Raw genomic sequence first — 17,849 nt, 5'->3', positions numbered from 1 at the left:
GCTTGTCTTCCCCTACTCACCTTTTTCTCCATCTGTCCAGGTGTGTTCTCCCTATGCAGCTCACCTCTTTGATGCCGAAGACCCAAGCACCCAGTCCGCACCATCCCTGGCCTCTGTCAGGACTACTGCTCCCAGTTTTGGAATACGTGCAGGTCCACTATCCCTCTCCTGTCTGATGACCCACACATTGCTAAAGTCAAAGAAGACCAGACTAGTTTATGCCAGTACCTGCAGCTAGACGATGTAGACTACTGCTACCCACACCTCCTCAGCAACCAGAAGCTCACCCAGAACCTGGGCCGGGTTCAGTCAGACTCAGATGGCTGTCTGCAACTGTGCCTGGAAGAAGTGGCCAACGGTCTACGGAACCCACTAGCCATGGTCCACGCCAACGACGGCACACATCGGTTCTTTGTGGCAGAACAGGTCGGCTTGGTTTGGACCTACCTTCCTGACCCGGTCCAAATTGCGAAGACCATTTTTGAACATTACCAAGGCAGTCTTAACGTCATCATGGGAAGGTGATTGAGAGAGGCTTCTGGGACTCACCTTTCACCCCAAGTTCAAATACAATGGGAAGCTGTATGTGTATTACTCAGTGGAAGTGGGTTTTGATGAGAGGATCAGGATCAGTGAGTTCCATGTGTCAACCAACGACATGAATGTGGTGGATCACACCTCTGAGCGGTGGTATGGACAGTGGAGTCAGGTTAGGTAACAGCAATGCATTTGTAATGATCTGAAACATTTACACCTCTGCATGTACCCCACAAATAAACTCTGAACACAAAAAAGAATTATACCTTTCTATGGATCAGTGCGATTGGTCAACTAAACCATAAAAGTTGCTAACGCTGCTAGTCAGCATCAGAAATAGTAATTGGTTTAATTAATTAGTGATATCTTATTAATTTACAACTCTGGTAACAGTCACATCTAAGATGTTATAAGATGTTACACAGGCACCCATCACTAGGTGACGGCAGACCCCTCTCCTCATGCTAACGCCCAGACAAGGCGAACCAGCTATGTGGAAAGTGGGACAGATGACATCTCATTAAACCAGCATGGTTTATTGGGATCTAGAAAATGACAAATTAGGTTGTATATAGTGTCAGAATAAACTGGCGTATAACCACTCGACCACAAAAATGCATGACCACATTTAGCACAGGCTTGTGGACGTATTATGTGTAAAAGAAAGCTGCTGGTGCTAACACTGCTAACATTTGGCAAACCAATATGACATTCTTTCCCCGTAGATGCTGTGATCCTGATTGGTCTAAAAAGATGCATTAACATTGAAATTATGCTCATTTTGACTGTTTCAGAGTGTTTTCTTACTTTTAGACTAGTCTATAAGTCCAAATTTAAATTTCCATTTAATCAACATGGAAATGAGTCACTGGGAAACTCCCTAGTTCTCTCTATGTTGTATTTGTCATGTCCACTGTCCTTCCAGGGTCATTCTGGAGATCGATGAGCCTGCATCAAACCACAATGGAGGGCAACTGCTTTTTGCAGATGATGGTTACTTGTACATATTCACAGGTGATGGCGGGATGGCAGGAGACCCCTTTGGAAATATGGGAATGCACAGAACAAGTGAGAAAATATTTGCTCTGAGGAAAGACCTGAACTAACAAAGTATCTATCAAAGAATCAATCTAATTGTAGGAAATGTACCAAAGAATTGTAATTAGAGACTTTGTAGATTAATGTTTTTGAATAAATGAATTTAGTTTTCCTTTATGCAATTATATCTTGTAACTGTTCATCTGACGTAAATGGTTAGTCATTACACATTTTCCATCTTTCCACATCTATTTAGGTCAGCTCTCTTGGGTAAAGTTCTTCGTATTGATGTGGATGACAATGAGAGAGGCCCATTGTACAGAATCCCTCCAAACAACCCCTTCATACACGAACAAGGAGCTCGACCTGAGATTTATGCTTACGGTGTCCGCAATATGTGGAGGTGCTCAGTGGACCGGGGTGACCCTCACACCAAAGAGGGCAAGGGACGGATCTTCTGTGGGGATGTAGGCCAGAACAAGTTTGAAGAAATCGACATCATCGAGAAAGGTCGGAACTATGGCTGGAGAGCTAAAGAGGGCTTCTCCTGCTATGATAAGAAGCTTTGTGCCAACAGCTCACTAGGTAGGCATTACAATCTGATGGTTTCCATGGTTGTTCAGTAGCAGATAACAGTGGTCTTTAATTGTGTCGTAATGGAGGGCATAGGCTCATCAGTTTTTCATTATGCACACAAACCACTCCAGCTATCTGCAAAAACTACTGTGGTTCTTCCTGTCTGGATGAAATTAACTTATGTAATGACCCTTTGAAGAAATGGCGACCAGCTTTCTTGCTGTTGCCACATTGTAAAAAAAATAAACTCATTCATTCATTCACAACAAATGCAACTGCAGTTAGTGTCAGATGCAATACTGAAAGCAACATTTGACTAGTATCTACCATGGAACTTATATTTTGTTGACAGAGTGTGGATCATCTTCTCGTCAAGAAGAGTTGACCAGTAGAAAATCAATGACCATAACCTACTAAATGATCTACCTGACTGAATGTAATTCATTTAAAGTACTGTACTGTTCACAGTCATTACAAAATTGCTGAATAATTTAGACAATAAGCTTAACCAAGTAGTTACAATGTGTCTTGTCTTGGACCTACATTATCTTCAACCGTATATTCTCACTGTCATTATGATGGATTGATGAGCCACTTGTATTTGCAATAATATTTGCTCAAAATTATTTCTGAATTAGAAAATAAATTATGGTTAAATGGTCAAGTTGAAATGAAAAATCCCTAGAAACTTTTTCCATTTTTATTTGTTGATGCTCACACGTCAGCCCCTAACTGCCACTGCACTGTTCCAACCCCCCATGTTGGACATTTTTCTTTAAAGGCATCAGTATTTATAATATATACTATGTGTGACAGTTCCTGCTCTGACAAAGCCACATCAAAGAAGTATCTCCTCAGGGAGATGAGATGGAGTTGTCAGGCACTACAGCCTAGCAGTAACAAACTGGAAAATTTATTTCAAGACCTGATTCAGTTGTCTTTTGTTCATATAATAATTAATTCATACTGACCCTTGAACAGTATCTCTGTAAACACATTTTCTAAGGTGAAGATCAAAAGACTGGCTTCATTGTAAAGAAGTGGCTGGTCCAGATGAAAGACAACCAATACCAATAATACCAATAATGACCTCTAGAGTTTTTCACAGATGATGTCCTGCCTATTTATGCATACCCCCACAAGATGGGCAAGTCAGTGACTGGTGGCTATGTGTACAGAGGTTGTGAATACCCCAACCTGAACGGCATGTACATATTTGGAGACTTCATGAGTGGGTAAGATTTAATCTTGTAAATAACATATTTGCAAAATAACACCAACATTTATGTTTGTGTTGAGAACAGTGGTGAAAAGATTTTGAGGAATGGAAACAATGTAATATCAGGCCTAAACCTGTATATAACTTTTGTAGATGTTTGTTTGATGCCTCCCTTATCTGCATTTGAGAACTAGTTTGGACAAGCAACTAGAGGGGCATTGCCTTCTGCTGAAGTGCTTGTCAAATACAAAATGCTTCTCTTAAGAACTCCTTTTTGTACAGTCCCTCTACCATTGTGTCATATTCTTCAACTGTAGCTTCAGTAAAACAGAATATAGTGCAGGCAGTGCTTCCATATTCAGGAAACTTTTGGTATAATTGGAACTGACCATTTTCATTATCAATTAATCTGCAAAATATTTTTTCATAATAATCCTTGGTCTTAAGATGTCACAAAAGTGATGCAGTCCAATTAACATCTTAAACCTGGTAAATCCTCACTCAAAACATGCTGGAACAGGTATATTTGTTCAGAAAATGAGTAGTTCATTAATTATCAAAATAGTTGCTTTTGGTCAATGATCTAACCATTTGATTAACCATTTCATCTCTTTTTTGTCATTTGGCATATCATTTATGAAGCACTGCACTTAATTACAGTTTGTAGGTTAAATATACTGTGCAGAGTAATAAAAATAAGTTCATCCATGTTCTCTAAGGCTGTTTAAAAGTACTTTTGTACCCAAGTACAAATAGACAACACTGCATAAACGTTCACATTACACAAATGTTACAATCATAAAATAACATGGAATGCACTGCACAATAGAGATTGTGAATATTGTTCCTGCTCCAGGCGTTTGATGAGTCTGCAGGAGGACAGGAACACAGGGCAGTGGAAATACAATGAGATCTGTATGGGGATGGGCCTGACCTGTGCCTTCCCTGGACTCATCAACAACTACCATCAGTACATCATCTCCTTTGCTGAGGATGAAGCTGGTAATGCACACACACAACCTCAAACCAACCTATGATAGGGTACCTGCAGTGTTCTCTCTACACTAGCTGTTATTTATGTAATGTTCTCTTGATGTTATGGTTGTTTTTTCTTTCCATCAGGTGAACTATATTTCATGTCCACTGGAATACCAAGCGCTACGTCACCTTCAGGAGTTGTTTATAAAGTGGTGGATCCCTCAAGGTGAGCAATATAATCATTAGATCATTAACCATTATTTCTTTTTTCATATTTCACCATCACTATACAAAGAAAAGTTGTGTAACATGCCATGTCCAGTGACTGCTAACTGTGACTTAAGTATGTGCATTTCTGTTTCTGCCTGCTGGACAAAGATATGTAAAACACAAATCTGTTCATAATTACAAACACAAGCATCTCATTCTACTCAGCAAGTGATGTGCAGTATCATGATCAATCATGGCCTGGATATGAGCTTAGCTCTGTTTCCTCAGAATTGGTGGGATAACTTTCTCAGACTTTTTTTCATTGAATGTGGAGGACATACTCCCTGTCTCTGTTTGGATAAAGTATGGAAATTAAGCAGTGCTGGCAGCAGTGCAAGTCCTGCCGTTCTAAATCTCTACCCTATGTCATTGCTTCAGATAGCTCTTGGATCTCTCTGCATTTCTCTCAGCAGTAGATGGTTGTGTCACCTAATTTATAGCTAATTTAAATGTTCCTCAACACTGTTATTACTTGATCTTAAGTAATACATTTACATTCATTGTTTTTCAGACGTGCGCCACCAAGACAGTGTCACTATGACCCTCTTCCTGTCAGAGTTAAAAGTAATCTCATCAAGTTTGTGCCACAGGAAAGTGAGTATACTTTCAACACATCTGACACTGACTAAAACTAGTCAGATCTGTGACATTAATTGTCCATATTCATGTTTTTCTGTTGCTCCTCCATTAGCATTGATTGGCGTTGAGCCATCAAGCAAAAACAAGCCTGAACCACAGCCCACAGAATCATACGACTGGCTGCAAGAGCTCATTGACCGTCTAGGTGAATTAGGACCAGACCTTGCCACCCCTTTACCAACCACAACTACCACCAAACCACCCCGACAGTCCAGGCGTAAAGGCCGGCGCAGGAAGGGAAAACCCAGGACAGAAACTGCACCCGTGCTTCTGAGTGGAACAGTGAGGCTGGTTGGAGACGAACAAGGCCGCAGTGACCGTGGACGGGTGGAGATCTACATTGACGGGGAGTGGGGCACTGTATGTGACGACCTATGGACCACCAAAAATGCTGCGGTAGTTTGCCGGCAGCTGGGGTTCCGATACGCTCTGAAAGCTGCCAAGAACTCAGAATTTGGTGAGGGGAAGGATCTGCGGATTCTTCTGGATGATGTTCAATGTGATGGGACCGAGTCCAGCCTGCTGGACTGCAAACATCCTGCCGTTGGGACACATAACTGTGCCCATTATGAAGACGCTGGGGTGGTCTGTGGCAACTCTGAGTATGTTATAGAAGTCTAAGAGTGTGATTACTATGAAGTCAGGGATAATTATCATTAACTAAACCCACTGCCTTAAAAATCCACCAAATTTAACACTGTTAAAAACAATTAGTCTACTCTCGTTAAGGGTATTTTTCTGATTCCCACAAATGAGCAGACCAAACAGACAACATAACTTTATGCTATGACTTTTCTAGCAGCTACAATGGGGTTGAATAGCATAAATGCAGTGGTGTAGTCTAGTTTGTAGTAGTGGGTATACTGTCACGAATCCTTCACCCCTTCCTGGACTAAACACACACAACCCGCATATCCATATACTACACCTTTACATTCAAAAGCAATGAAGCCCGAGGTATGTATATTTAAATATAAGTAAACCTTTTTAGTTCAAGCAATATAAGGAAAGTAGCATACACATTATGCACAATTACAGTTAAATCCACATATGTTGTGGGTTTCACAAAAGGTGTGAGACAACGTTGAGCCTCACCCAACAGCAGCAACCTAAAACAATAGTTAACTTTCCCATAAGAGGACCTCACAGTTACAACTTTCTTCAGGGAGGCAAATCATAACCCACGGACACACACACAGATAGACCTAAGTGACAGCTTATAAGACAACTGCAGAAAACTAGTATGGCCAATAGATGGCACTCGAAGACCACAAATGGCACAAGATAATGTTAAAAAACAGTTACAGGCCACATAGCACAATTAAAATGAAAAATTGGTGCAATACATATTGACACAAACATATTAACATTTATGCTAGCTATCATTCACCGAAAGGAATACATAAGGGAGAAGCTAACCGTATGGCTGAGATGAGGAAGGTGCTAACTTAGCTCAGGTTGATTAACTGCGCCAGCATAGCTAGACAGATTCAGTTGGCTAACTTCAGGCACACATATGGCAGGATAATTCAATACATTTATCACACATCCAGTGCTGTTAGAGTGATACACATTAGTTAACCAGCTAATCTTAATCTGTGAATTTTTCACTCATCAGATGTAACATAATGGTTCAGAGTCACACAGCCATGTCAAGCACTTGATAACCTCAAAATGAGTAAATGTTAGTTGGATGGTGCTCATTGTGATTGGTGGTGAGGGAGAAGGCTTGCTTTCTGATTGGACAATTTTTTTATTTCAACGATATTTGCAGTTTGTTTTCTTCAAATTCATCATGACCTACATTTGTTTGGGGTCCCCGTTATCAATTCAGATTGCTTATGTGAATCCTGTAACAAACCTATGTTGATACATATCCTTGGTGGATGCTTTAAGCAGGTATACAGAAATCTGGGAAGTGGTTATAGGGCGCATACGTGCATACCACGTAGACTACACCACTGCATAAATGGTACAAAAAATTTCTGTATTTTGTTGTCAGTCCATCACAGTAAAAAGGAAAAGGGAGAAATCTTTCAGTGCAAGTACACTGCAGACACAATACAATGCACTTTGAGTGAGATGTATGTTATGTTTGTTTTTTCATAAAACCTGCAGGTGAATGCAAAAACTTCAGGAAATCACAGTCTAAAGCAGGACGTGATGTAGGTTGACAGTCCTTTCATCAAAGCATTCTGAAGGTTATTTATGAGATAACCTAACAGCTGGAATTCATTGATATCCACTATAACTGTATACACACTGTGACACTGTAACTGTATCCAATCTTCTCTTTAACTAATATCCTCTACTTGTCAGCAGTGGCACTTTTACTCAAAGCTAAATGTTTATATGAGAGTTTATTTTTAATTTTTCATTACAGACTTGAAAGTTTCATTCGAATGTATTTTTTGGCTTCTCTGTGATTTGTTACAATAACACATTTGACAATAAGTGTAATGCTTCTTAATGAGTTGAATGTTCAATACCCACTGAATGAATGTTACCAATTTGGTAAATGATTTTAATAAAAGCTTTCTAGCCTCTACTGTCTTTCTCCCACTCTTAGACTAACAGATATGTCTAATAGTACCCTAGTATAACTTGACATAAGACAGGGTTGCCAACTCGCACACTTCTAGTGACGCGCGCTTTCACTCCCAATCTCACGCTCTCACGCTGCCCAAACAGTTCTCACACCAAAATCAGATGAACCAGCGATCGTATTTTGGTAGGTTATCTACCGTGTTGATAGACAACTGCTTAACCTCACAGCCGGCGAGTACTAGCCAATCACAACACAGTTGGGTGGGAGTTGCTGCATGACTTATAAAAATATAACGTTAACCTGGCAGAAGGATAGTGACTATGAACCCAGGGCTTACAAACTAACATTATGTATGAATTAGTGCTATGTTAAGTGCACAGCAGAGAGAAGAATGAAAGCAACATGATGCAATGCTACTCAGTTTTTCTGTGCAACTTAGCTAGCTACTATGAATGCTTTTCAAGAATGACTTATAAACTTTGTCATTCAATATGACTTGTTTATTGAGATACTTTAAGAAGGCAAAAGGAAAAGAAAGAGATGAGGGACCGGCATTAGCAATCAGTGCAGAGAAGAGCAGAGAGAGAAAGTGTGTTAATGAAACTTTGTGCCCTTTATTGGGTTAGTGTATTCTAATATTGTGAAATTGTGAGTATTTGCCTAGGTGGAAGTCCTGGACTGGCATAGTCAGGATCTATCCTTAATTCTTAAACCTAAGGTCCTGTTACTTTCAAGTGTTAGCACCTATATACATACTAAAACCATGATGGTGAATTGAGTTCAAATATGTGCCCGTGGTTTAATGTGCATACGTGTAATTAAGCCAATGGACGCTCCGTTTAACATGAGCGAAATGGTGTCATGGGGAAGTGTCCCATGACCTTAACCCGAGCCTTACCCTAACCAGCTACCTCTGCTAAACCAAACCAAAACCCAATGCAGCCTTTTCTCCAACCGCAGTGTAACAAGGGTAACATCATTTTTTACGACCGGGAAAGTGAAGCTGCTTTCACACATGCATTGCAAACGTGAACTTTTCCAGTGGAGCGTTATGTGTGAACGCAAAAGCCCGACTCAGTCGGACCATATTTAACTCGCAATCAGATAAAAAGCTAAAACCGACTGACGCTGGTTTATATGCAAATACGACGTGGTCCAGCCATACACAAGTTTTTGGCCTAGTCTTTTTGTTACCAATTTGCTCGCTAAAGGTTCTTCTCTACCAGCGAATACAAATGTCTGCCATCGTGTAAATCGTTGCAGAACTAAACAATAAAAAGAGAAGACACATCATATTACGTATCAGTGGCTCCATAGCTCAGTGGTTAGAGCACTGGTCTTGTAAACCAGGGGTCGCGAGTTCGATCCTCGCTGGGGCCTACTGTTATTTTTGTTTTTTTCTACCTCCTTTTCCTTACACTAGAGGTTGTTTTTGTTAGCATAGTGATATGCTTCAATTGTACTCCGCAAACGCTGAAGGTTAGCTTACATATCCACAGTATACCAAACATACGCAGCTCGACACTGACATCTTGTGGTCTTTAGCAGCGCACCATAGACTCATTTTTAGGGCCCGAGCAACGAGTTGCGTGGGCCCAACGGGGCCATGCAACGAGTTGCAAGGACCCTCTTGTTTTCGGTCTGTTTATTATTATTATTATTATTATTATTATTATTATTATTTTTTTTCTTCTTTTTCCGCCTCTTAGATCGGCTTTTTGAGGGCCTTAACATGCGTGAAAACTTACCAAAATTTGCAGACGCGTCAGGCACGGCGAAAAATTTAATAATTTAGGGGTCTTGAGCATGGGCGTGGTAAAATGGCCTCGGTAGCGCCACCTACATTTTTAAACGGAACAGCCCCTCAAGCCCGTTGCGCCTAAAAATCTGAAAATCTGCACACATATGTAACATCCCATGACGCACCAAAAAGTCTCTTGGAGCCATATTCTAAACCCAACAGAAAGTATTTTTATTTTGACCGGAAGGTGAAAAAATTGTGTGTTTTTGGCCATTTCCAGGGGTCGCTTGAACGCGAACTAGTCCTAGACGCATTATCCGATTGACTTCAAAACTTAATAGTATGTTCTTAAGACATAGACGATGTTAAATTGCGGCAGATTTTGAGTTTTTGTTGAAGGGCGTGGAAGTTATGGCCCCTCAAAGTTCGATTACTCGCCACGAAACAGGAAGTTGCTTTATTTTTGCTATATTTCGGCCATACTTTGTCCAAACTGCATCAAACTTTACAGGATTGTTAATGGTACCTATCTGCACACATCCATATGTCAATATTCATACAATTGTTGTAGCACCACCTATTTATAGCAGGAAATGACATATTTTATAGTGTGATGTCCAGTTTCTAGACGGGTGACCAGATTCACTTCAAATGTTGTCAGCCCCTCCTTGAGGAATTTTTTGGAAGACTGGCTCCGAAAATTGTGAGTTTTGGTCGAAGCGTGTGCCGGTTCTGGCCCGTCAAAGTTCAGAAACCCAACTTCCTGTTTGAAACCTCAGATTTTGGGGTAACTTCCTGTTGCGACTCTCTACTTTATCCTATAGATGGAGCCATTGTATTACTCTTTGATGGGTTTTTGGAAGGGGGTCTCTGTGTGTGTGCGTCTGTGTGTGTGTGTGTGTGTGTGTGTGTGTGTGTTTGTGTTTGTGTTTGAGGGGGGAGGGGAAGAAGAGTTGATTGAGTCTGTGAGAAGCTGCCACAGAGAGGTTACAGTCAGGAGAGCCAAGAGCTGCTTTACACGCGGTATAAAAACTTCAGTTAAGATTTGAGCTGTCACTTGAGAAAGCATCATGCCAAAAACTAAGGAAATCACTGTAGACTTGAAGAATTGTCGATGCTTAGGAAGCAGGAGAAGGATATACAAAGTTATAACAGCATTTCCAAGCGTCAAGAACTCAAATGAGAAGCGTCACCGAGAAATTCAAGGAGAGCCACACTGTGCAGAACAAGCCTGGCAGAGGTAGGAAGCCAAAGATTTCAATGACCCTGGAAAGAAAACCAGTTAGAGACCTGTCTAAAGAACCCATAAATGCTGCCAAGACACTAGTGAATGACTTAGTTAAGTCTGAAATTGTAGTCTCAAAGAAGATTACATGAATTCATGTAATCTTACCATATGTCTCCCCTTGACCAAAGCTGAGCGTGGATTGATGCTGTCTTTACAGTTTGGTTTTGATCAGTTAGGAAATTTCACACGGGGTCAGCTGATTTTTTCGTCTTACTCAGTGTACGGCGACAGGAAAAGTTCACTAGGTCCTCCAGCGTCGAGGTGAACCAGCTGAATATAAGCCACTCAAGTTGACGACAAGTGCATTGAAAAGTAAAAGCTGCTGGCCTTTACCTTTTCTTTGTCAAAGCGCCTGTTTGGCCAGTAGTTAGTAAAGTAATATTTTCAGCGTTGTCCACAGTCTCATGACATGTTTAACAGGAAGCACAGCACGCTGGTTAAGCTCATGGCAAACTGTTACTAACAGCTAAAATGAAAGCTTGTCTGTATGTAGTCTAACTGGTTAGTTTGTCACTAATCTCCAAATTTTGCAAATTGCTATAAACTTCACTCTCTTAAACCAGTAACAGTCTGAGCTGGACTGATAGGGGTCTGTATGGATAAAGATAAAATCCTAATGATACCCATCCCTACAGCTGGTTAGTGGCTTCGCCCTGACTTTAGGCAGATGAGATATTCACTGTTCAAATAACTTCATTATAAGCCTTGTTTAAGCATAAATGATTTATATATGCACCCAATAACAGAACTTAAAAAAATGCTTTTGCTCAAAGCTCAAAGCTTGTAAACTCAAGTTAAAACTGAGTTTTATCTCCTTTTGGGAGGGGGTATTTCTCTGTGTGTTTGTGTGTGTGTGTGTGGGTGTGTTTGTGTTTGTGTTTGAGGGGGAGGGGAAGAGGAGTTGATTGAGTCTGTGAGAAGCTGCCACAGAGAGGTTACAGTCAAGAGAGCCAAGAGCTGTCACAGATGATGAGCTCTGAAAAATATTATGACAGAAAATAATTAGCGTAAAAGCTTTTATTTAAAATTTTTACATCTGGGAAGTGTGAACTGTTACGCCAGCGTGTGCCCTGCGACCTGCGTTGACCCCGCGGTTGCCGGGGTCCCGCGGTCGCCGCTCCCCCGACGGGCGCCGGGTGCGAGGGCCCGTTCAACGCTGCTCGCAGCTTTAATTAGGGCCCGAGCAACGAGTTGCGTGGGCCCAACGGGGCCATGCAACGAGTTGCAAGGACCCTCTTGTTTTCGGTCTGTTTATTATTATTATTATTATTATTAGGGCCCGAGCAACGAGTTGCGTGGGCCCAACGGGGGCCATGCAACGAGTTGCAAGGACCCTCTTGTTTTCGGTCTGTTTATTATTATTATTATTATTATTATTATTATTATTATTTTTTTTCTTCTTTTTCCGCCTCTTAGATCGGCTTTTTGAGGGCCTTAACATGTGTGAAAACTTACCAAAATTTGCAGACGCGTCAGGCACGGCGAAAAATTTAATAATTTAGGGGTCTTGAGCATGGGCGTGGTAAAATGCCCTCGGTAGCGCCACCTACATTTTTAAACGGAACAGCCCCTCAAGCCCGTTGCGCCTAAAAATCTGAAAATCTGCACACATATGTAACATCCCATGACGCACCAAAAAGTCTCTTGGAGCCATATTCTAAACCCAACAGAAAGTATTTTTATTTTGACCGGAAGGTGAAAAAATTGTGTGTTTTTGGCCATTTCCAGGGGTCGCTTGAACGCGAACTAGTCCTAGACGCATTATCCCATTGACTTCAAAACTTAATAGTATGTTCTTAAGACATAGACGATGTTAAATTGCGGCAGATTTTGAGTTTTTGTTGAAGGGCGTGGAAGTTATGGCCCCTCAAAGTTCGATCACTCGCCACGAAACAGGAAGTTGCTTTATTTTTGCTATATTTCGGCCATACTTTGTCCAAACTGCATCAAACTTTACAGGATTGTTAATGGTACCTATCTGCACACATCCATATGTCAATATTCATACATTTGTTGTAGCGCCACCTATTTATAGCAGGAAATGACATATTTTATAGTGTGATGTCCAGTTTCTAGACGGGTGACCAGATTGACTTCAAATGTTGTCAGCCCCTCCTTGACAATTTTTGGAAGACTGGCTCCGAAAATTGTGAGTTTGGGTCGAAGCGTGTGCCGGTTCTGGCCCGTCAAAGTTCGGAAACCCAACTTCCTGTTTGAAACCTCAGATTTTGGGGTAACTTCCTGTTGCGACTCTCTACTTTATCCTACAGATGGAGCCATTGTATTACTCTTTGATGGGTTTTTGGAAGGGGGTCTCTGTGTGTGTGTGTGTCTGTGTGTGTGTGTTTGAGGGGGGAGGGGAAGAGGAGTTGATTGAGTCTGTGAGAAGCTGCCACAGAGAGGTTACAGTCAAGAGAGCCATGAGCTGTCACAGATGATGAGCTCTGAAAAATATTATCACAGAAAATAATTAGCATAAAAGCTTTTATTTTAAATTTTTACATCTGGGAAGTGTGAACTGTTACGCCAGCGTGTGCCCTGCGACCTGCGTTGACCCCGCGGTTGCCGGGGTCCCGTGGTCGCCACTCCCCCGACGGGCGCCGGGTGCGAGGGCCCGTTCAACGCTGCTCGCAGCTTTAATTATTATTATTATTATTTTTTTTCTTCTTTTTCCGCCTCTTAGATCGGCTTTTTGAGGGCCTTAACATGCGTGAAAACTTACCAAAATTTGCAGACGCGTCAGGCACGGCGAAAAATTTAATAATTTAGGGGTCTTGAGCATGGGCGTGGTAAAATGGCCTCGGTAGCGCCACCTACATTTTTAAACGGAACAGCCCCTCAAGCCCGTTGCGCCTAAAAATCTGAAAATCTGCACACATATGTAACATCCCATGACGCACCAAAAAGTCTCTTGGAGCCATATTCTAAACCCAACAGAAAGTATTTTTATTTTGACCGGAAGGTGAAAAAATTGTGTGTTTTTGGCCATTTCCAGGGGTCGCTTGAACGCGAACTAGTCCTAGACGCATTATCCCATTGACTTCAAAACTTAATAGTATGTTCTTAAGACATAGACGATGTTAAATTGCGGCAGATTTTGAGTTTTTGTTGAAGGGCGTGGAAGTTATGGCCCCTCAAAGTTCGATTACTCGCCACGAAACAGGAAGTTGCTTTATTTTTGCTATATTTCGGCCATACTTTGTCCAAACTGCATCAAACTTTACAGGATTGTTAATGGTACCTATCTGCACACATCCATATGTCAATATTCATACAATTGTTGTAGCACCACCTATTTATAGCAGGAAATGACATATTTTATAGTGTGATGTCCAGTTTCTAGACGGGTGACCAGATTCACTTCAAATGTTGTCAGCCCCTCCTTGAGGAATTTTTTGGAAGACTGGCTCCGAAAATTGTGAGTTTTGGTCGAAGCGTGTGCCGGTTCTGGCCCGTCAAAGTTCAGAAACCCAACTTCCTGTTTGAAACCTCAGATTTTGGGGTAACTTCCTGTTGCGACTCTCTACTTTATCCTATAGATGGAGCCATTGTATTACTCTTTGATGGGTTTTTGGAAGGGGGTCTCTGTGTGTGTGCGTCTGTGTGTGTGTGTGTGTGTGTGTGTGTGTGTGTTTGTGTTTGTGTTTGAGGGGGGAGGGGAAGAAGAGTTGATTGAGTCTGTGAGAAGCTGCCACAGAGAGGTTACAGTCAGGAGAGCCAAGAGCTGCTTTACACGCGGTATAAAAACTTCAGTTAAGATTTGAGCTGTCACTTGAGAAAGCATCATGCCAAAAACTAAGGAAATCACTGTAGACTTGAAGAATTGTCGATGCTTAGGAAGCAGGAGAAGGATATACAAAGTTATAACAGCATTTCCAAGCGTCAAGAACTCAAATGAGAAGCGTCACCGAGAAATTCAAGGAGAGCCACACTGTGCAGAACAAGCCTGGCAGAGGTAGGAAGCCAAAGATTTCAATGACCCTGGAAAGAAAACCAGTTAGAGACCTGTCTAAAGAACCCATAAATGCTGCCAAGACACTAGTGAATGACTTAGTTAAGTCTGAAATTGTAGTCTCAAAGAAGATTACATGAATTCATGTAATCTTACCATATGTCTCCCCTTGACCAAAGCTGAGCGTGGATTGATGCTGTCTTTACAGTTTGGTTTTGATCAGTTAGGAAATTTCACACGGGGTCAGCTGATTTTTTCGTCTTACTCAGTGTACGGCGACAGGAAAAGTTCACTAGGTCCTCCAGCGTCGAGGTGAACCAGCTGAATATAAGCCACTCAAGTTGACGACAAGTGCATTGAAAAGTAAAAGCTGCTGGCCTTTACCTTTTCTTTGTCAAAGCGCCTGTTCAGCCAGTAGTTAGTAAAGTAATATTTTCAGCGTTGTCCACAGTCTCATGACATGTTTAACAGGAAGCACAGCACGCTGGTTAAGCTCATGGCAAACTGTTACTAACAGCTAAAATGAAAGCTTGTCTGTATGTAGTCTAACTGGTTAGTTTGTCACTAATCTCCAAATTTTGCAAATTGCTATAAACTTCACTCTCTTAAACCAGTAACAGTCTGAGCTGGACTGATAGGGGTCTGTATGGATAAAGATAAAATCCTAATGATACCCATCCCTACAGCTGGTTAGTGGCTTCGCCCTGACTTTAGGCAGATGAGATATTCACTGTTCAAATAACTTCATTATAAGCCTTGTTTAAGCATAAATGATTTATATATGCACCCAATAACAGAACTTAAAAAAATGCTTTTGCTCAAAGCTCAAAGCTTGTAAACTCAAGTTAAAACTGAGTTTTATCTCCTTTTGGGAGGGGGTATTTCTCTGTGTGTTTGTGTGTGTGTGTGTGGGTGTGTTTGTGTTTGTGTTTGAGGGGGAGGGGAAGAGGAGTTGATTGAGTCTGTGAGAAGCTGCCACAGAGAGGTTACAGTCAAGAGAGCCAAGAGCTGTCACAGATGATGAGCTCTGAAAAATATTATGACAGAAAATAATTAGCGTAAAAGCTTTTATTTAAAATTTTTACATCTGGGAAGTGTGAACTGTTACGCCAGCGTGTGCCCTGCGACCTGCGTTGACCCCGCGGTTGCCGGGGTCCCGCGGTCGCCGCTCCCCCGACGGGCGCCGGGTGCGAGGGCCCGTTCAACGCTGCTCGCAGCTTTAATCTGTTTTTGTAACCGTTTTTGTAACCGAAGCTTGGGTGGAGGCAAAACGTCTTCCTATGCACGTTAGCTAACACAACTGTTGTTGACTTTTTTCCTTTTTTTTAAATGGGTGAAGAAAATGTGATTTTTCCTGATTATGCACAATCTCTCACTCTGCACGGGCGTAAATGTTACTTGAAAAAGTTAACATTAACCAGTGGGACCAGACCAGCTGACCCCCATGTGCTGGATGGACGATCTGACTGGATTACCTGTCTGACATGAATTGTCTGACATTCACACCTTCCTGATTGAGAAACCAAGCTTGTATACTTAAGAAACTGAGGGCATATAAATCTTTAGATGCCTACAGCTATGTCTTGAGTGGTCACGTACAATTGTAAATGTATGTGTGTAAGATTGTACAATGCTCTGATTGAATATGAGAAGGTTTATTTCAGGATGAATACCTAGGCTTGCCATAAGTGCAGTTCCTGTCTGTGTGCATGTATGTGTGTGTGACTAAAGATGACTCAGACCCATTACTCCCTCTATTCTAGCACCCAACAACACAGCAAGATGACATTTTCACTTAGTTATGTGGCCTACTGCTCCGAGGTGATCCACATTTGCCTCCAGTTTTTCCTGTTTTGCCTCCCCCAACACCATGATGTAAAATTGACGGTGAAGCCAAAATGGTCTATGAAGCACACAGCAGCTTCATTCATGATGGATAGTATAATGTTGAAAATAAACATTTTTATTCTACACCAGCTGTTTGAATATTGCATGATATCAAAACATAAACTTAAAATACAAGCAGTCCTAGATTGTCTATGATTGCAGGATGAAGAGTAAATACCAAGACAAACAGAGTCTAACTGACAGGCCTTTTATTCCAACCAGTCAGAGTTTGTTTGAGTGAGCCTTTCCTCTATGTTGTGAAAGTCATTGATATGCTAAGCACCAGCTCTCAGGAGCTGGAGCCAGTCTTGACCACCTTATGACCTGCCAACGTGTGGCTCTACCTCTCGCCTCAGTTCTCTGCATCCAGCCTTAAGCAGTCCTGAATCTTCTGATACACCAAGAACCCAAATGTCCCCTGCTAAGTATTCTGCTTTGTATAATTCAAACAGTGACTATTTCTACTGTTTTAATGACTGTTCATCCATTGTATTTTGTGGTCTCTTAGTTTCTCAGACATACCTTTCACAGAAAGCACCTCAAAAATGCTCAAAAGCAGGGAGTTAGGTTCTGACCAACCAAACGACCATAGATTAGAAAAAGATGAGTTAAAAGAAAATATAATGGAATGTTAAAAAAAAAAAACATAATTGTTCCTTCTCTCCTGTATTGTGACTGTCGCAGTTTGAATATACTTCATCAAATTTTCAATCAAATCAAACACAACTACAAAAATGTCAGTAGATAAAAGTGTGAAATTTATTTCACATTGTGAAAATATGAAGCAAAGATGCAAGGGTCCAGCTGATATCACACTACCAACACAATCAATACCCATCATCATCACCCACAATAAAATTCTAATTCTTACTCAATAGACACTAAATAGAGAGAGAATTATACCTCAAATGAAGCACTTGGGCAGTTTTTAGTGTTTGATGTGTACATTAAATTACACTTGCTGGGTGAAATTACAGAATGCACCCTTTCCTAATAAAATATAATGAAACCATATACAAAGCGGTCATTGTCTTTGTGTCAAGCAGATTCTTGAACAAAAGTACAGTTAGTATGCCATATTACCAAATCCCAGTATGCCCACTAAAAAGAACAGCCAGCTGAGAACATGGGAGTGTTTCGCAGTCTGGCAGTGTATCTACTCCAGCTTGATACAGT

At 41.3% G+C, this 17,849-nt stretch overlaps 1 protein-coding gene and 1 non-coding gene across 2 annotated transcripts; both read left to right on the top strand.

The window, feature by feature from the left end:
- Window positions 1-43: 43 nt before the first annotated feature.
- On the top strand, window positions 44-7,805 carry LOC108890335 (HHIP-like protein 1; the record flags this gene model as incomplete). The annotated part of the gene is given in 11 exon segments (XM_018687203.2): window positions 44-92; window positions 95-456; window positions 458-687; window positions 1,463-1,581; window positions 1,584-1,605; window positions 1,832-2,160; window positions 3,260-3,386; window positions 4,227-4,372; window positions 4,493-4,574; window positions 5,130-5,212; window positions 5,310-7,805. Coding segments are annotated over 11 exon segments (2,118 nt in total), but the record flags the coding sequence as incomplete, so codon positions are not given.
- Window positions 7,806-9,112: 1,307 nt separating this feature from the next.
- trnat-ugu (transfer RNA threonine (anticodon UGU)) lies at window positions 9,113-9,185 on the top strand. Its single transcript has one exon. It is a non-coding gene; the product is annotated as a tRNA-Thr (tRNA).
- The last annotated feature ends 8,664 nt before the right edge of the window (window positions 9,186-17,849 follow it).

This window comes from Lates calcarifer, unplaced genomic scaffold, assembly GCF_001640805.2.
Source record: "Lates calcarifer isolate ASB-BC8 unplaced genomic scaffold, TLL_Latcal_v3 _unitig_1734_quiver_1750, whole genome shotgun sequence".
In the NCBI taxonomy this organism is placed as follows: domain Eukaryota; kingdom Metazoa; phylum Chordata; class Actinopteri; family Centropomidae; genus Lates; species Lates calcarifer.
This window is presented reverse-complemented; position numbering and strand designations above follow the sequence as displayed.